General features: G+C 29.8%; 2 protein-coding genes and 1 long non-coding RNA gene across 3 annotated transcripts; 2 read left to right on the forward strand and 1 right to left on the reverse strand.

Moving 5' to 3' along the window:
* The first annotated feature begins 6,009 nt into the window (after positions 1-6,009).
* On the forward strand, positions 6,010-11,202 carry LOC111026979 (circadian clock-controlled protein-like). The gene is made up of 6 exons (XM_022305173.1): positions 6,010-6,259; positions 6,955-7,047; positions 7,418-7,601; positions 7,739-7,872; positions 10,336-10,485; positions 10,658-11,202. The coding sequence occupies exons 1-6, from the start codon at positions 6,157-6,159 to the stop codon at positions 10,810-10,812; spliced, it is 819 nt and encodes a 272-aa protein (XP_022160865.1). The 5' UTR covers positions 6,010-6,156; the 3' UTR covers positions 10,813-11,202.
* A 26-nt stretch (positions 11,203-11,228) lies between these two features.
* LOC111026980 (putative beta-carotene-binding protein) lies at positions 11,229-13,561 on the reverse strand. Its single transcript, XM_022305175.1, has 5 exons — positions 13,153-13,561; positions 12,379-12,471; positions 12,118-12,256; positions 11,879-12,012; positions 11,229-11,730 (listed from the first exon to the last, which is right to left on the reverse strand). The coding sequence occupies exons 1-5, from the start codon at positions 13,229-13,231 to the stop codon at positions 11,573-11,575; spliced, it is 603 nt and encodes a 200-aa protein (XP_022160867.1). The 5' UTR covers positions 13,232-13,561; the 3' UTR covers positions 11,229-11,572.
* On the forward strand, positions 12,382-15,729 carry LOC111026981. Its single transcript, XR_002603752.1, has 2 exons — positions 12,382-12,459; positions 15,698-15,729. It is a non-coding gene; the product is annotated as an uncharacterized LOC111026981 (long non-coding RNA).
* Positions 15,730-18,110: the final 2,381 nt, after the last annotated feature.

The raw sequence follows: 18,110 nt of genomic DNA on the forward strand, positions 1-18,110 counted from the left end.
ATTTTATTAAGTAAGAGTACAAAAATTATTAATAGTATTGCAATATTGTATTTTAATACATAATAATATATACTTTATGGATGAAATGATAAAATATTTTATATACTAAATATGGTTAGTCGTGGCACTCAGTAGCATTAAGCAGCATTCATAGTAGACTGGTCACTGAACTGAATATATATATTCAATGCAGCGGCACTGGTTGATAATAAAAAAAAATATTAAAAGACCACAACCCCAATATCATTAATATCATGAGCGATGAAATTATGTTTACGTGATATGCCACTGATTTATGCCCCTTACGGCATTGTACTAATTTTTATCATTATTCGTGTGTATATATATTATTATTTTGGTGCTTATTGTTTGATCTTGTCCGTAGAACCGACTGTCGGTGCAGGTTCTTGTTTAAATAAATATTATACATAAATAGTTTATTCCTTAGTAACTCAAACTCCAGTTGAAATGTTAATTTTTCAATATTGGAGTTTTACGCAAGTTTGCTTTTTCCACAAAACATACTAAACCTCTTTGAGTCATTTTACTCGTATCATATAAATTTTACCATATACGTTTATTTGCATATATCATTTTGGCCTCCTTTGCCAGTATGGTGTTTTTTTGACCATAGGTTGGTGACCTATGCTACATTACCGGGTGTCAGTAACCATATCGTCCCAATCGTATTTAAATAGGTATTTAATAATGTACACGGTTCAAATGAGTTAATTACACAGGTAATTCAAATACACAATAATCATATCATTAAAAACGTATCGTGATATAGCGACATTTCGATTTGTTGGCATCCGAGCTAATCAGTATTATATAATTATATACATTACAATACACCGTATATTATTGTATAACAATATCTTAATATCCATACTTTAATATGATAAGTGTAAAAGTCAACCCGTCTGTCTAAACAGTTTTCGTGCCTAAGCTGCCGAACCTAGTATGATGAGTTTTGGTATTGAGGCCAATATTTGTTATAGATGAGACCTCGAAGAAATACATTGGGTTCTTTTTGTCTGAAAACTTGAAGGAAACATAATAGGGGATAGTGAAACATGGAGTAGGAATTACTGTCGCTTTGTAATTGACAAACTTTAGTGTTAGAATTTTTACACCTACGTAATCACCTCACATAATCCCAAAAGCTCAATTCTTAACCTATATTACACATCCTTGTGTAATATTTCAACCTCTAGGTATATTGTAATAGCTAAATTTATGGTTCAAACATGGTTTTTTTTTTGGCTTGAGCCAATCGAATGTTTTTTGTTATTATTATTAAATTTGTAGGGGTACATTGGTTATAGATTGCCATAGTTTACCTACTTTATTGTAAAATATTTGTAAATGAGATGCTGTCGAATGGTTATCAATTGAAAACTTCTCACACAGGGTTATAAGACCTACGTATGATTAAATCGAAAAAAAAATTTTGCATACAACATAAAGTTTTGTTAATTATGTATTTGTTTGTGAAACAAATATGAAAATTAAGTGTATGTTTGTAGCATTTAAACTCAAAAACTTCTCTAGTGACTTTGTACAACTTTTAAACTGTTCTTAGAGGCATCAGGAAAGTGTATACAACAATATATATACAATATACATATAGTACAATTATTGGTTACATATTATTATACAACTGTTATAAGAATTAGTAGAAACATTGAACATACGTTTTATATAAATATACTTATAAAAAAAGCTTTGACACGTGCAACTTGTATTATATATTTTATTTATATACTATTAATATTAAATTGTATTGCTAAGTGCACTCAGTGAGCAAAGGTGAACAAAAACTCGAAGGTAAGTAATTGTTGTTAATGATCATTATTCTTTAAAATTTTAAAATAATGTTTTTCGGTAAAATAAATGTTTAGATTGTAAAGCGTTTATAATTCATGGATATTTATTGCTGTGCATCAAATTAAAACAATTATCTCTTTAATAAAGTAGGTAACAGTAATGGATATTATTTCAGGATATGTGAATGGCTATGCATTATATACGGAGGCAGGTAATAATTATTAAATTGGTGTCCATACAATATAAATCTGACATAATATGATACAATTTAATTAATTCAAATACACACCAACAATTGGTTGTATATTTATATTCAATCTAAAAAAAAATAATATCTATTTTTATTTTTATTTTTAAGATGTTGGCCGGAATTGGAGTCCATTAGAATATTGTTTAAATGAGGTTAGAGATTGAGTTATATTTAAATAATACAAGCTTGTCATAAAAATTATGTACTTTTAATTCTGATTGTTTAATGTAAAAAATCATACTTTATTAGATAAGACGGTTTTATATTGTTATGATAATGTCCCCATTTCTATATTATATTACTTATTAATACAACACCTCACCATAATTGCACCTATTTTTTTATTAGTATGTGCACATTTAATCAACATATTTTGTATTAATTTAAATTTAATTACATTAATGGATTAATAAAACATTAAAACTACATTTTATATCGGTTCATTTTGTATATAAGAACAACTAACTACGGTTATGGAACTTTTTGCCGATTTAAACTAATATAAATTGTAAAACTAGCTATCATATTGTTAGTAGGAAAAACTATAAAATTAAAGTAGCTTTATTTGAATAGTTGTTTGTTTTGACTATAGTGTATATAAATTAAAGGAATATTTTCTTTTTTTAATATTATAATGTAATGTACTACCTTATTACAATTATAGTTACTTATCTTGGAAATAATGTATCATTAAAAAAATAGTAAATAGTTTAATTTTACTCATGCTAAAAATTGACCCTACTAGAAGTCCTTCACACAATTATTAACCTAACACAATTATAGAAGTATAGAGTGTGAGTATAGAAATGTGGTGTACCTCAGGGTACAACACTTTCCTCAGTTCTCTTCAACATTCATTTAAACGGGATAAAACTACTTAACTTATACAGCAATATTATTTGTTACGCCGATGACACGATGTTGACTTGTAGAGGTGTCACCTGGGAAGAAGTTTTCTCAAATATTGAGGTTGATTTATTGTCCATTAAAATCTGATTAAGTGAAAACAATTTATTTCTAAATTTAGATAAATCGGTCATATTACTTCACTCCCTATTTTGAATGTACCATATCTACCATAGTTGAATTAAAAATCCTCGATCAAATGTGTCATGATATGAAATGGAAAAATCAAATTTTTTTTTTTTATTGATCAAAAAAGACATCGGCAACAAAGGCCATTAGTCATATACGTTACATTGATTACATTTTTGAATCTTAAATATAGTATTTTTAAATTAGATCGTGTAATTCATATTTTCTTAAAAAAGTCAAGATTTGAAATGAGGTGTCTGCATTTAGTCCGAGGGTTGCGTCTAAGGTGGTTGGGATATTCAGCTGATGGAGTGACGACATTCTGTGAAGATATGGTGGATTGTTAGTTCAGTACCACAGGTTGTGCAGATAAGTTTTTCGTCCTTTGACATGAGGTAACCGTGGGTTAATCGAGTATGCCCGATGCGAAGTCTGTTCCATAATTACTCTTTCTCTTCTTTTCGTGAGGCAGTTGGGCCAACTGAATATGGAGTTTTTAATTTTTCTCAACTTGTTGTTTTATTCGAGCCAGTGTGTTTGCCATTTGATTTTAGTCAGTTCTTTAATTTGGTTTTTTATGTCTGCTAAAAAGTGATATTTAATATGGGGATATCTGTGTATTCTGCTGCTTTCTTACCTTCTTGATCTGCCTTTTCATTGCCCTCTATGTCGCTGTGCTCCGGTCAAATTATTTATAATACCAATAAGTTGAGAAAAATGATCTATACCATGAAATTACAACGTGTTATACTAGATCATAAAGACATAAAAATACTTAACTACTTAACTCTCTTTGAATCCGTCATCACATATGGCATAATTGGCTGGGGTAACGCCTTGATAATGCGCTATTACGGCTTCAAAAAGGCCAAAATAGTATTATGGGAGTTGCTTGTAATAAAAAAGGAGATATCCAACAAAAAAATTATATGAAGAATTTAATGTACTCAATACAAATAATTTATACATAAAAACCAGTACCACTTACGTAAAAAAACGTAATCTATTATACAGGAAAGGATCAAATCTGCTATTTGCAGAAAAGGTGGGATGTTCGGAAAACAGAAGTTTGTGTCTCCGCGAGATAGTGACCTAACCTAGGTTAGTAATAGTGGTCCAAAAAATCTCTAGAATTTGAAAACACTGAAGTCGCTGAGTAAGCGTAACTAGTGTAAGTATATTACAAATTCAAAAATTCAGACTTTGCACAACTGCGCATCGTCAAAGAAGAAAATAGGCGGCGTGCCTACCTGTGATTAGCGAAACGGCAATAATATAATAATATGTATTCGTCTTTGCGTTATAATATTAAGTATACATCATATTAATTGTAGGACACGACGTCGTAAATAAAACGATTACCCGTTTAGGTAACGAAAACGAATCGGCGAATAAAAAACGCACAGTGATCAAGGCAAGACGTGCGCCTATCTACACGCGTTTCTTGTACGTTTCGGGCTGACGTTTAATTTGTTTATAATACGCCGAGCACTGGTCGTGAGCTACGAGTAGTAAAACGACGTCATGTGTTGTACATTCTACAATAATAATAATAATAATAATAATAATAATATGTATTATAATTTATAATTGAGCGTCGGTAGTTATATCGGAATAGGATATAATACGCGCGAAAGAAAATACACGGCAATGGCATTTATATTATACCTACAGCTTACGGCCATGATTAATAACGACGAAAAGAATAATAATAATAATGTTATTGCTGTCGAGCTGTAGTCGATGACGTGTGTGCGAGATAAACCGACCAGAACCGGACAGCGACTCGTACCACAGTGTCCGCACCGTACTTACCACTTATACCAGCTACATCGCAGTCCATAATATTATTATTATTATTATTATTATTACCATCGACGTCATCGTCTCGCGGTTTTTTTCTGCTCTCCGGTACACCGCCTCGCTGCCTCGTCCGGCGCGTCGTGCCCAGCGAATTTCCCGACCGTCATCGCAACAAAACAACAAAAACTGATATAATAATATTATCTCGCGGGTGTACTTCTCATAATATAATATGTGTCCGTAATAATATTATAACAACCGGTTTCGGACTAATAATAATCGTCGGTTATTACGACGCGTTTTGGCACGGTAGAGTTGGCGACCGGCGGCGTACCCACCACCACACCGCCTATTACGCGAGCGCCTCATTTATGTCTTCCGACGACGAAACCAGGATGGTTCTGAAGTATATGTATAGGTACATTTTTACGAGATCCGAGGGAATCGGACGAGAGGGAAAAAACATTTTCGTTTTTAAAAAAAAAACCTATTCTTCCGACACCCGCGTCGGCAACGACGACAACAACAACAACAACAACAACAACAACAACAACAATGACGACGACGACGCTACGTCTCGTCCGTACCTATATATGTATATTATTATTACACTATCGTAATTCATACTATGAGTGGCTACGAGTGGGCGATTAGCACAATTGTTTTATCATCGTGATAATTATCGCGATGGCCGACGGTAATCGCCGGTCGTTATTATTGTAATTTAATTTTTTTTTTCTCGCTCTTGCCGAACCCGTGCGCGCGTTTCGGGCGTCGAGCGCGATTGCCAAGGTCAAAATCGCGCCAGCCCCGCCGCCGCTGATTCTGCAGTTGAAATGGCCGGTCACCGGGTGGCAGCCGAACACTTCCAGGCCGAAAGCCGTTGCTGCCGCAGTGTTGTCGTGTGCTCGTGGTGGTCTGTATAGATCGCAATAATATAATATACTATATTATAAATAAAAAATATAAACGTTATATTAGGCGATATATTATAAGCTGCCAGGACGCGCACGCTGCACAAATTCAGCTTCGTCTTCCGGTCTCTGCTGGGTCGTTTCCGGTCCACCCCCGTCGCAGATCATAGTCTTGTTTTCCCGACGACTCGTCAGTTCCGGGACAATAAGTTTTTCGCGAGGGTTTCCCATCCGATCGTCTTCGCGTCCGTTGACCAAGTGACGATTTCTGTATTTTCATTATACACAGTCGACACTATAGTTTATTGAAATATCGTTACCGTCATGCACTCAGGCTCCAGGACGATGCAATTTGTGTTGACGGCTGTGGTCCTGGTGACCATCGTCTGCACGGCAGCGGGAAAGCCCGCGAAACCCAGCAGACTGGGTAAGTGCTAGTTTGGAGGTCCTACTCATAAGGCGATGTGGGATTTTTAATAGTCAGATGAGGCTTAGAATAGTCTTCGGGGGGTTTCGAACCACCGTCGGATGATTATATTAAGAAAATGCGCACGTGTTCGGCGGAATTTAAAACTTTAGCAAAATCGGAGGTAACTTCTACACGATTTTGTTTTTGAGTTTAAACACGACTATTAATGTGATATAATATTTTTATAGTACCTATACACATCGTAGTAATGTTCGTATAATCGCTACGCGAAGTGCTATAAATGGCCGGGAGGATTTATGTGAAGTGTTCGTTTCATCAATACATTAATTAATATTATATTATAATGCCATGATATTATATTGTTCTATAGTATTTTTATGTACGCCATATTTTCTAACCTTTGTGAACGGAGACCTTCCAGTTTAATAATGACCCCTATAATATGTGTTTTAATATACTATTTGACTTGTTTTCATTCCACAATATTATTGTAGGTTCGTAAGCATAATTATATGATTTTTTACCTCAAAAGAAACTGTTGAATAGAAACCCCGTATTTTTCCATACAAATCGACTAAATAATGATACTTCGTATTAATCTTTCGCGTCATATATATATATTATTTACTGCATAGTATATCGAATTGATGAAAACATATTCTTATATTGTGTTATGTAATTTTTGATTTCAGCTAAGTACACGACGCTATGCAAGCTGTCAGACCCAAAATTAAGCCAATGTTTGACTAACTTAATGAAAGATATTTTAAAGCATTCAAAAACAGGTAAACTTATGTTATAATTTAAAATACATTATATTAATAACTAATAAGGACTAATGTAATTTAATTATACTTTTAATTAAAACAGTGCAACATATTCTAGGTATATTATTATATTTCTAAATACTTTAGTTGAACATAAAACACATCATAAATCATAATAAGTTTATCATAACGCTTTTAAAATGTATCCAAACAATACAAACGATATTTATAAGTAATGAGTGTATTATTGTTATAGTGTAATGTTTGTTTCAACTCAAATTAGTTGTGTATATATAAATATTGGTATATGTTAAATTGTATTAATCATTTATGCATTTTTGATTTCGTCCTCCTTTAATCATTATTCATAATAATAAATTGTTCACAGGTATACCTGAACTTAACATACCGGCGTTGGAGCCATTTATCATTCCAGAAATTGATTTAAAAATATTCCAAGGCCTGAGTTCCTCACTTTTCGGTGGTACCGTTCAAAGATCCAACAAAACTAAGGCATTTGCACGCAATTTGATTGTTCATCATTCATCTGAATTTGATATTCACGAGCTTAAGTAAGTATCAACATCTAAGATAAATGTATTAATAATGATTCTTTATAAATATTAAACGTGACCACTAACCAATTCCGCTTATTATATTACCATAAATAGTTATATTTTTTGTATTATATTTTATTAACTCTTTCCAGGGTGGATATTAAAAAGAACGAATTTTTCATCGACCTCTCTTTCCCAAAACTTCAAATAGAAGGAGAGTATGACGTAAATTTAATCATGTTTAACATGCCAATTAAAAGCACAGGGCCTGTGTACATAAACGCCAGTGAGTATGATAGTTGTAAAATACCTTATTAATATTGCAGAGGAAAAGTAAAGTCTATACTAATTATATATTTATGGATGATCCAAAATATCAAATAGTAACAATTTTTAAATATCTGTTCTATAATATTATAATTTATATCGATGGGATCCATTGTGACCCCCCGCTGAAATGACTGCAATTGTCTGCAAACATTTCAAAAAGTATATATATGAATATTAAATAGGTATTATATTTCTATTATTATTATTATTATTACTAGTATCTATGCACAAGAACAGATAGCATACACTTTTCCAGAAGAGTGGACGATTTCAATCATGTTATTTTCATAGATTTATTATTTAATTATCACTTTAATATTTATCGTTAACGACAAAAATATTCAATAATAATATACCATCTCCATTACTAATTGCCATTTCTAGAAAAAATTGAAGAAAAGTTTAGCTCTCCTCCAGTAGAGCTGAAGTTAATTGTCACATTTCATAGTGATACATTCCACTATCTATACCCTGTTTCAAAAAAATAATATACCAGATTTTAGTAAGAAAAACCGGTTTGGCCCATGGCCGCCTGGTATGTTCTCTTTTGAAGCAGGGTATAAATAGGTAATAACACAACAACTATTATTTGTGTTGGACCATTTTAGGGTAAAATCGTTCACTTGTTCGTTTGTTCGTTTTCAGTTTTAAATTTGAAAAATAGGTTCAGAAAATTATAATTCTTTTGTTTACATAAATTATTTTAGCAAAACCATAGTTTAAATTATTGTAGAATTTAAATTATTTTAGGAAGATATTATTATCTAAAAATTGTATCTATTTACTATTTTAATCACCGATAACTTCAATGGTTCCGGAAATGACAAAAATGATTTGATACATAATTTTGAGTCACAAAATTTTTTGAACCTTGGTAATGAAATTATTTTTTTGTTACAATCATTTGGTTATAAGAAAAAAATGAACATTTTCAAAAACCATAAACAGAACTTTTTTACGAGTAATCTATGTTCATTATACTCTTTTTGTTCACACCCAGTATGTATATTTTTTTACACACAATTTGTTTCTTAAGTGTTTTCAATATTTCGCTCTTTTTTGGTATAAGGTGTAGGTATACAATATTTTTGAACAGCACTCGTTCGTAAAAACGATACGCATATGTTAAAAATATTAAACACTATGCCTTACACTTATGATTTTGTACATATGGTAGTAATAGGTAGTTACTGTATTAATATTTCTTGAATGAAGATTTATTTCACCATTGATGATTAGTGAAATAACTAAAAAAGAAAATTCTAAATATATAGATCTTGCACAATATCATTATTTATAATTAAATTATAATTGAAGAAATCTTCAACACTATTTAGTATAGTGGTTGGAATAAATCTCACTATTAATGTGAATAAATCATTCAATAAATTCGTAAGTACTTTTCCCACACATTGAACATAGCATAATATATTATTACATCAATAATTTTTTCAATTAAATATTTTTATATTTAGATATCAGAAATATTTTTTTTCATAATTATTGTTAGTGAGCAATATAACTTGCATAGGTAATATAATAATAATAAACAAAATAATTATGTTTTTTTTTATGGTTTAAAATTAAATCAAATGTATAAATACCTACATACGACGGATATTTTACAAAATACTTGATGTTTGTAGTTTGCATTTTGTATTTGGCTAAACCATTTAATATACTTGGTATATTATTATTGATTAATATAAAAATCAAAAATCAAATCAATTTGAAATTGTTATCAATAATCTTGGGCAAGTAGATAGAACAATTTTTCCCATTTTTAAATGTCACCATTTAAAAAAAAAATGGCAAAGCACCACATTAAAAAAAACTGTAATTTACATGATTTACAAAATCGATTTTTAATGAATTCAGTAAAAGTATAGATTACGTAATCACTAATCAACCACTTGTGTAAAGTAATTTACTATGCCTAACCTTGAACCCATATCAAACCTTGAATTAATTAAACAATAGGAAAGGTAACCAGGAAATACAATAATCCTAAATAGTAATTAATACTTCATGTAAGTACTAAAAACATTTTAACCAACTAATCATTAACATTTTTTTTTGCAATAATTACACAATTAAAAATCCAGCAAAAAAACTAGACCAGATATTATGATGAAAATCTCATTAAGCTGCAAATAATTTATTTTATAATTACATCGCAGAAATTAAATAACTTTTCTGTTTAAGCACCTATTTATCTTAGTTAAATTTACAACCACCCTAAAATGAAAACAATAATATATGGCTTATTGACATGACAACAATGTTTTTATTGCGTCCTTGTATTTAACATTATAGACAAGTAGTCAGAACTATATTGATATAATCATATTAAGTGATATTACAACAGTTAATAATTTATTGTTCCTTAATAAAAATCAATCTTATGGTAATATTGCAGCTGACATTACAGTCAAAGCTACATTGAACGGAAAGACGTTAAAGAGGAAGAACGAGTCTCTATTACTGTTCGACAATATTGACATCAAAGTTAACTTTAAAGACTATGCAATAATGATTGAAAATTTGTTCAAGAAAGATCAAAACCTAAGTAAGTGAAATAGTGAATGCAATATCATTTCCTTATCCGTTCGTTAATTTGTATATTACCATGATGACTAATAAGTATATAATATTTATATTGTTGTTGTTTCTTTTATTTTTAACGAAAACATTATTTACTTTAAAATTCTAACGTTTGCAAATGATGTTTAAATGTTTAGACAGAGCATTGAACGATATGATCAAGAGCCAAAAAGCCGAGTTGAGGAAACTAACGATGCCAATGATTGAAGAACTAGCCGGTAAAATGGTGCTCTCCATGATAAATCAGATTTTGACCGGTTTACCACTCGAGGAAATTTTCGTGACAGAGTAATGTCGGGTTTTTAGCATATCTAATGGTTTACCTTCAATGTAATTATTCTTCGTTTTTTTCTGTTCTGTGTATTTAATAACTTAAGGATAAAATTGTCACGAGTGTATTCGTATAAAATGTATTTTATTTTTTTATTAATGATATATTTATTGTTACCAATTTATGTGATCATATTAAAAATGGCAAATTTACTAGCCCTCTAAAAATATTTTACAACATTAGTATTCAGACTTATAAAAAACAAAATATTAGTGATTTCATATTTTTAATCTGGAAACAATTGTTCGTAAGTGAAGTGTTGAGTAAGTTTTTCCACAGTGTCTAACACGAACTCTTCGAGCACTTTTTGAATAATCGGCCTGAGCTCCATGAAAAACATAATGAAATTGGCATTTATAGCCATATTGAGTACTTCACCTAAGAGAAAATCAATACTAAAGATTAGTTATAAGTAAGATTTAAGTTAGGTACTTAATTTTTGGTTTATTTCAGTATTAATTGATAGCACATATTTGTTTTTATTATCATGTACTCTCGTGTTTTGTATTTTTTCAGTTTATATAATGATGTGGTTTTCTTTTATACCAATATGTTAATACGTTTAGAATAATATCTTGTATGAGTTTAGTTTTATAAATAACTTATTATTCGAAGATTTAATAAAATATTTAAAACTATTTAATGCGCATTCGGTATTTTTTTGTTTTGCCCACTCCATGGGTTGTGCAACTTACAGATTATTGTATAATCAATTCAATAATCACTTACCTAAGTGTTTATCACCGCCAAACAAATTTCTTAGTTCTATACTTCCTCTGCTTATTGCAATTCTAAGCGATATATGATGGAAACGTATGTAATTCAAACCATCGATATCGATTACGTTTCCCAGTAGCGATACATTGCATTTCACTCCATCTTAAATCCAAATCACTTTAGTTTTTTAAGAAAAAAACAGCTCCAAAAAAATCACTCATAACAAACAAACTTCTCAAACATGACAATAATACACCGGCACAAATGAATAATAAGTTTATAATAAAGCTACAAAAGTACAGCAACTTACATATGTCCAAATCGAAATCTCCTTGTCCTTTGATGACCATCCTCGCGATTTTCCCGTCTATGCTGTAATTACCGAGTACGTGCATGTGAGGGAATCTCACTTGGAAAATATACTTCTGTCTGTCTATGTCAGCTCTTCATTCAAGCGCCCGACAATTAGTAAATATATTTTGTATATCCTCACAAATGCAATAGACGAGGGCAAAAGTGTGTGTGGTGAAATTATTGTACTATGCTTACTTAAGATGACTAAGTGTAAAATTTTTGGTTCCGGTCACTAATAAATTTTTGGTCTCTATTTTCAGCCCGTTCCCATTCGTTGGAATAAGAGTGTTAATTAACATTGGGTCCATAGAGGCGACGCCGAGTTCGGGAATTCCTTAAATAAACGTTTTATGCAATTTTAAATGATTTTTTCCTCCACGCTTACGGTAAGCACAGTAATATAATGCAATAATTAGTATAAAACTATATAAAGAAGAAAAAATGTTTATTATTTACCTTCTGCAAGTTTGCTTCGTAAAAAATACGCTGAATCTATAATACATTTTGGAATGTCTGGATTTGAGCGGTGACAAATATGTAAGTAATCAGCTGAAATCGAATAATTTTTTTTAAACGAATCTAATTAATCATTTAATATATTTGTCCCGTAAGCATAACATAATAAACGTCCATCGGTTTTCAGTTTTACCCCGTTTTACATATTTTCATAATCCGATACTATTTGGATTTATTACATATACATTAGCTACAAAAAATGTTCGAATGACTATTTATGAGCAGTATTATATACCTAGCAGTTTACAAAAATTATTCAGCACACCAAAATAATAATGGCGCCGAATAAAATAAAATGTCTGATTATTCTGAAAAATGATAACAATTTCTTACTGTTGTACTTATTCTAAATTGCCTGTTTACATATGGATATGTTATTAAACTATTAAAATTTTACAAAAAACCTACCTATATAATACCAAAATGTTAAGTATTTTTTAAACATTATAAGTTGCATAAAATATATTGTACAACATGTAACATACTATTAAAAAAAGCCAAACATAGGTAATTAGGTAAAACGAAATACTTTAAACCACGAATTAATTATATACGAAAAAAGGCGTTTAAATAAAATATAGTTAAGCTATGTTAAGTTAGGTCTATCGAGGCGAAATACAATTAAATCATTATTCTTTATTACCTTCTCAAAAATAATTAATTCTTGTCTATACAATTATTTTTAGATTTATTTCACTATAAATTGAAACTTACGTATAGGCTTCAGTTCTGAAAAAATATTATTCACACAATAAACTATAATAATAATGGAGGTGTACAGAGAATTTGCCATTTCTACCGAACAAATAATGAACCGGTCAAATAGTAACTCCAAATAGTTCGAATAATATGCAAATGAGATTTGAACGACTTATAGTGTCCTAATATACTAACCGGTAAATGTAATTAAACCATTGCTTTTATATAGGCTCAAAGTTTGATGATTAAGGACAGTTTTAATTGCGATTTTCTTAAACTTTTTGTACCTAAGAATTATTTATTGATTAGTCTTTAGTAATTATTGTTATTTATTCGAATCAGTTCTCACGATGACGTTAACAAATATAATTCAAGGAAATGAAAAAATTCAATTCCAAGGTTAATAAAAAGTTACATTATAAACATATCAAATGAATAAATAATGTTTAAGCTCGATAAAAACTATACAAAATAAGTTTAAAAAATAAAACAAGTAACGACGATCTCACTCAATAAGCACTAACTTCTCGATCACCTTTGACAAACCCAAATTAAATGTAAATATAATATATATAACAGAGAACAGTAATATATAATGTTACGTAATTAAATTAAACACGTTAAAATTGACATATTTTGAATAAAATGGTAAAGACGTAATTAGCTGCAGATGTATAAAATGAATTGGATATATATGTACAATAGTCGTCTAGTATGTGGCGCTGTGTTTGGCTTCAATCCCAAATGTATTCTAAGGTCAAGTATTAGTCGGTGTTACTAGTTTGCCGATGGGTAACTACTCGAGTTTAAGTGACAAATTTTCGCCACATATATAAATATATAGGTAAACACAGTTCTTTTTTATATAGACATTATAAATTCAGATCCTGATGAAGTTACATATTAAATAAACCAAGAATAACGATTTTAGTTATTTTGCAGTAGGTAATTTAAAAATACTATTCGTGTTCCTTGGGTACTACCGAGTACCGATACCTTTAAAGTACATTATTATATTGTATACAGTACCTATACACAATGATATTTTCAAATGAAATGTTTTGAAAAAAATGTATTTAACCTACTGTAGTATTAAATACTAATTCCTAATAGTAAAATAAATTACTTAAATCACAATAATATTATACAATTTGCTCAGTAATATTATAAGGTAACAGACCGTTTTCGCTCAGAGCCATTTTTCTTAAACAATATATTGTAATTATTACATACGAAAAACGATTCTGAGGCAAGAGATGTCTCTGAACCCTGAAATGTGTCATCCTATTATATTACTAAGGATATATTATGATATGCTATGATTATTTTTAAAGTAAATTATTTTACTATAAACATTAATAATTCAGTATAGATTAAGAAAAGATCAAAATACTTTCAACATTGTTTCATGAATGAAAAATGAAAAAATAAATATATTTTAGTGAAAATTTCCAGTAAGGTAGCTAATTCAAGTTTTAATTAGGTACACAATTAAAAAACAATATCAATTTTACATCTATAAAATGCAGTGCATTCACATGCATTTAAAACGAACTCAGTGGCCTGAAAAATATTTAAATAGTACGATATTCTAATGATTTATTTCTACTTAATATACAATCATAGAACAAGGATACAAAATGACGCTTTATTCAAGGACTACAAATATTTATCTATTCTCATAACAAAACTAAATGTTTAAAAGCTTTTTAAAATTTAACAGACATATTCTAAATTCAGACCAGGGACAAGGTTTAACCATAGCTTAAAACTAAGATCCATCTATAACACTTATCAAAAACTCAAGGAATATTAATATCATCAAATCAAAGATAAAAATCAACCGGGGATATAATTCTACTAAATTTCATAAGTTATTATGACTCATGATAAAATCACTCAGCAATAGCTTAAGAACTAGATTTGGGAACTGCATACAGAATAAATCTAATTTTAAAAAAATGGTCAAATATATCTCTGACAACTATTGTAACTGCATATTTCTATCACTCTCCAGAATGCAACTTCCCTTTAAAAAATATCAATATTTCGTTATGAATCTTAGTATTCTCAGCTTGAAATATATCCACCTTAAATTACTTCAAAGCAAATATAAAATTGTCATTAGAAATAGGACAGTTACTACTGAGTTCAGAATTATAGTATAAAGTTGAGCTTGAGACTGTATACAGGATATTTGGAGTATTCAATTTCGGGTGCATGGTGAAGAGTAATTATATCCAATATATCCAATATCCATTATGTACTAATAGCTATAATAAATAACAAATGTAACTACTCAACAATATCACCTAGGCGTATCGTTAAGGACCCCAAAAGAAACAACTACATTTAATATAGAAATTCAGAATTCATTAACTGTGACGACCACCGTTGAAATCACCAGAAAAAAACAGTTGACCACAGACGTATGACAAAACAATATACAATTGCGATAAGCTGGTATGCGATGGTACAATACCAAGCACTGATGACAACTTTAAAGTTATGTATAACATCGTGAAATAATATTATTATCATTTATCGTTTATGTTTCCAGGTTTCTCTCGGATGCAGACTGCAGTTGCCCAACACAAAATGTATTGATCTGTCAAGTCCGACACGAACAGCGAATATGATAAATAACAACGCATCTCGCGGTGTCTGTGAGGCGAGTGTGTCGATTATAATAGCTCGAAATCAATAGTGAAAAACCGGTTTGGCTGGCGAATGCAACTACTGATGCAGTGAAAGAGAATATTATATTCCAATCAGCAACGCCATATTTGTATACCTTGGATTTACGCAAAAATTATACGATCGACCGCGGGCGAAGTAAAAATTGCATCCTAGGTACCTACATAAATATTTATGTCAATGTAAAAATAATGACTTAAGTACATGTCCATCCCCAACCCACCCAATCAAAATGTTGATATTTTTTTCAAGCCAACATTTAGCATTCGATATTTGAAGGATATTTCCACAATTTGCAAGCCTTTACTTTAATCATAAAACAAAAAAAACTAAGGGTGGGTTTGGAGACACATGTCCACAGCCACATCCATATCATTGAAAATACATTTTAAAATGATTGTTGAACCATCATTTAGCAGCCAATTAGCAGCGACTTAGTCCAATCGATTCAACAAATATGCCAATGTTTTGAAAATGAATTGTAAATTGCCTTTTAACTAATTTACAATAAACTCAAAAATTGTTTTTTCTTTATTTTAAATACAAAATTTGTTGCAATAAGTATATCTTATTATGTGGTGAAATTACAGTAATAGATAACTTGAGTAAGAAGACATACATCATTAGTGATAATAAGGTTGGGTTATTGGTTTTAGATTCTGAGGGGAGCGATGAATGTATTGATTTTACAATGGTGTGTGTTTTTTGTATTTAGTTTTTTTTTTGTCTGTCATCACGGTTTCTTGCAGTAAAAGTGCTTCGATTCTCTTGAGTAGCATCGTTTCTGGTAGGAAAGTGAATTTAGTTGGTGCTTTTGGGCAGTTAAAGTTTAAAATTCTCAATAGTTTTCAAAAGCAACCAGAAAAACAAACAAAAAGTTAAGGAAAACGTTAAATTTTACGCAAAACCATTTTTCGAAAAAATCGATTTTCGTTTTCAGTGTAACTCTAACAAAAATGACCGTAGATACATGAAACTTTCAATGAATATTTTTATAAGCATTTTCTATGCACCATAATATTTTCAAAACATTTTGATTTGTGTTGAACTATTTATAAGCCAATGAAATGTTCGATTATTATTTGTATTTTTTAAATCAAAATTGATAAAAAAAATTTCGCTAGGTCAAAAAACTTGAAATTTAACACAAGGTTCCTTGTAAACTGTTATTGATGGAAATTTAAAAAAAATTTGAGCATAAATCCACAATAATTTTTTATGTGTAGTTTAACTCAGAATTTTGACAAAATTCGTAATAATCATGAAAATTAGCAAATTATATTTAGTTAAAAATTTATAAAAATGTTTCTATTTATATCTAAAATTTAAAAATTAAATACAAGATTCTTTACAAGTTTATCTAACTTTATCAAAAAAAAATTTCTACCGGAAAGTCAAATTAAATTTTATGCGCGTTTGAAGTTGAACTTTTTATAACATTGGATATTCACTCGATTTATCTTGTAGCAATTTTCTTTTTTTATTTTAATTCAAAAACGAATTACTGTGGACACTTGAAATTTACACCAAATATTTATTTTATTAATTCATATACATGATAAAATTTTCAAAATATTCTGACTCGTTTTAGGCTGTTAACGGACATTTTCCTTTTTTTCTATAAATGTCAATAAAATTTTACTGGTTGGGTCAAAAAGTATGAAAATTGAATACAAGACTCTTGATAACTTGTTAGAATAGCAGTTGAAAAATATTAAAATTACATAGGCCCTTGAAAGTTTTAAAAATTATGAAGTTATTGGTGGCTGATGATGTTTTTGGACTTTTATGTTCGTATACAGTCGTGATGTTAATTGAAAGATTTCTAGAAAGATTTTCCCTAGTTTTACAAAATCTATAAAGAACAAAATTATAGCGACTTTTTAGTGTTCAGCAGCTTAATGAAACACTTGTTTAACTTTAAACAATATTGTATAGTAATTTTAATCTTTTTTAATCACATCAATATCAGTAGACCTATGAATATTTATGATTACCTCTCAAATTGGTATGTCACCCGTTAGATGTAAATTGATAAAATGTTGTATACAATTGTACATTACTGTATTATTAAGATAGCGGACTAATCATCTGATTATATGTTTCAGCACTCACCTTATATTTTTAATTAGTGAGGAAAAGAATTTACCTTTTCCATAAGATTAAGAATAAATAAGATCCAATAAAACATATTATACTGGTGAAACATCGTATCAATTAACTGGGGCCACACCTACACGTGACCTTGAGATAAAAACGATTTTCACATATACGAT

Source organism: Myzus persicae, unplaced genomic scaffold (genome assembly GCF_001856785.1).
Source record: "Myzus persicae strain clone G006 unplaced genomic scaffold, MPER_G0061.0, whole genome shotgun sequence".
Classification (NCBI taxonomy): domain Eukaryota; kingdom Metazoa; phylum Arthropoda; class Insecta; order Hemiptera; family Aphididae; genus Myzus; species Myzus persicae.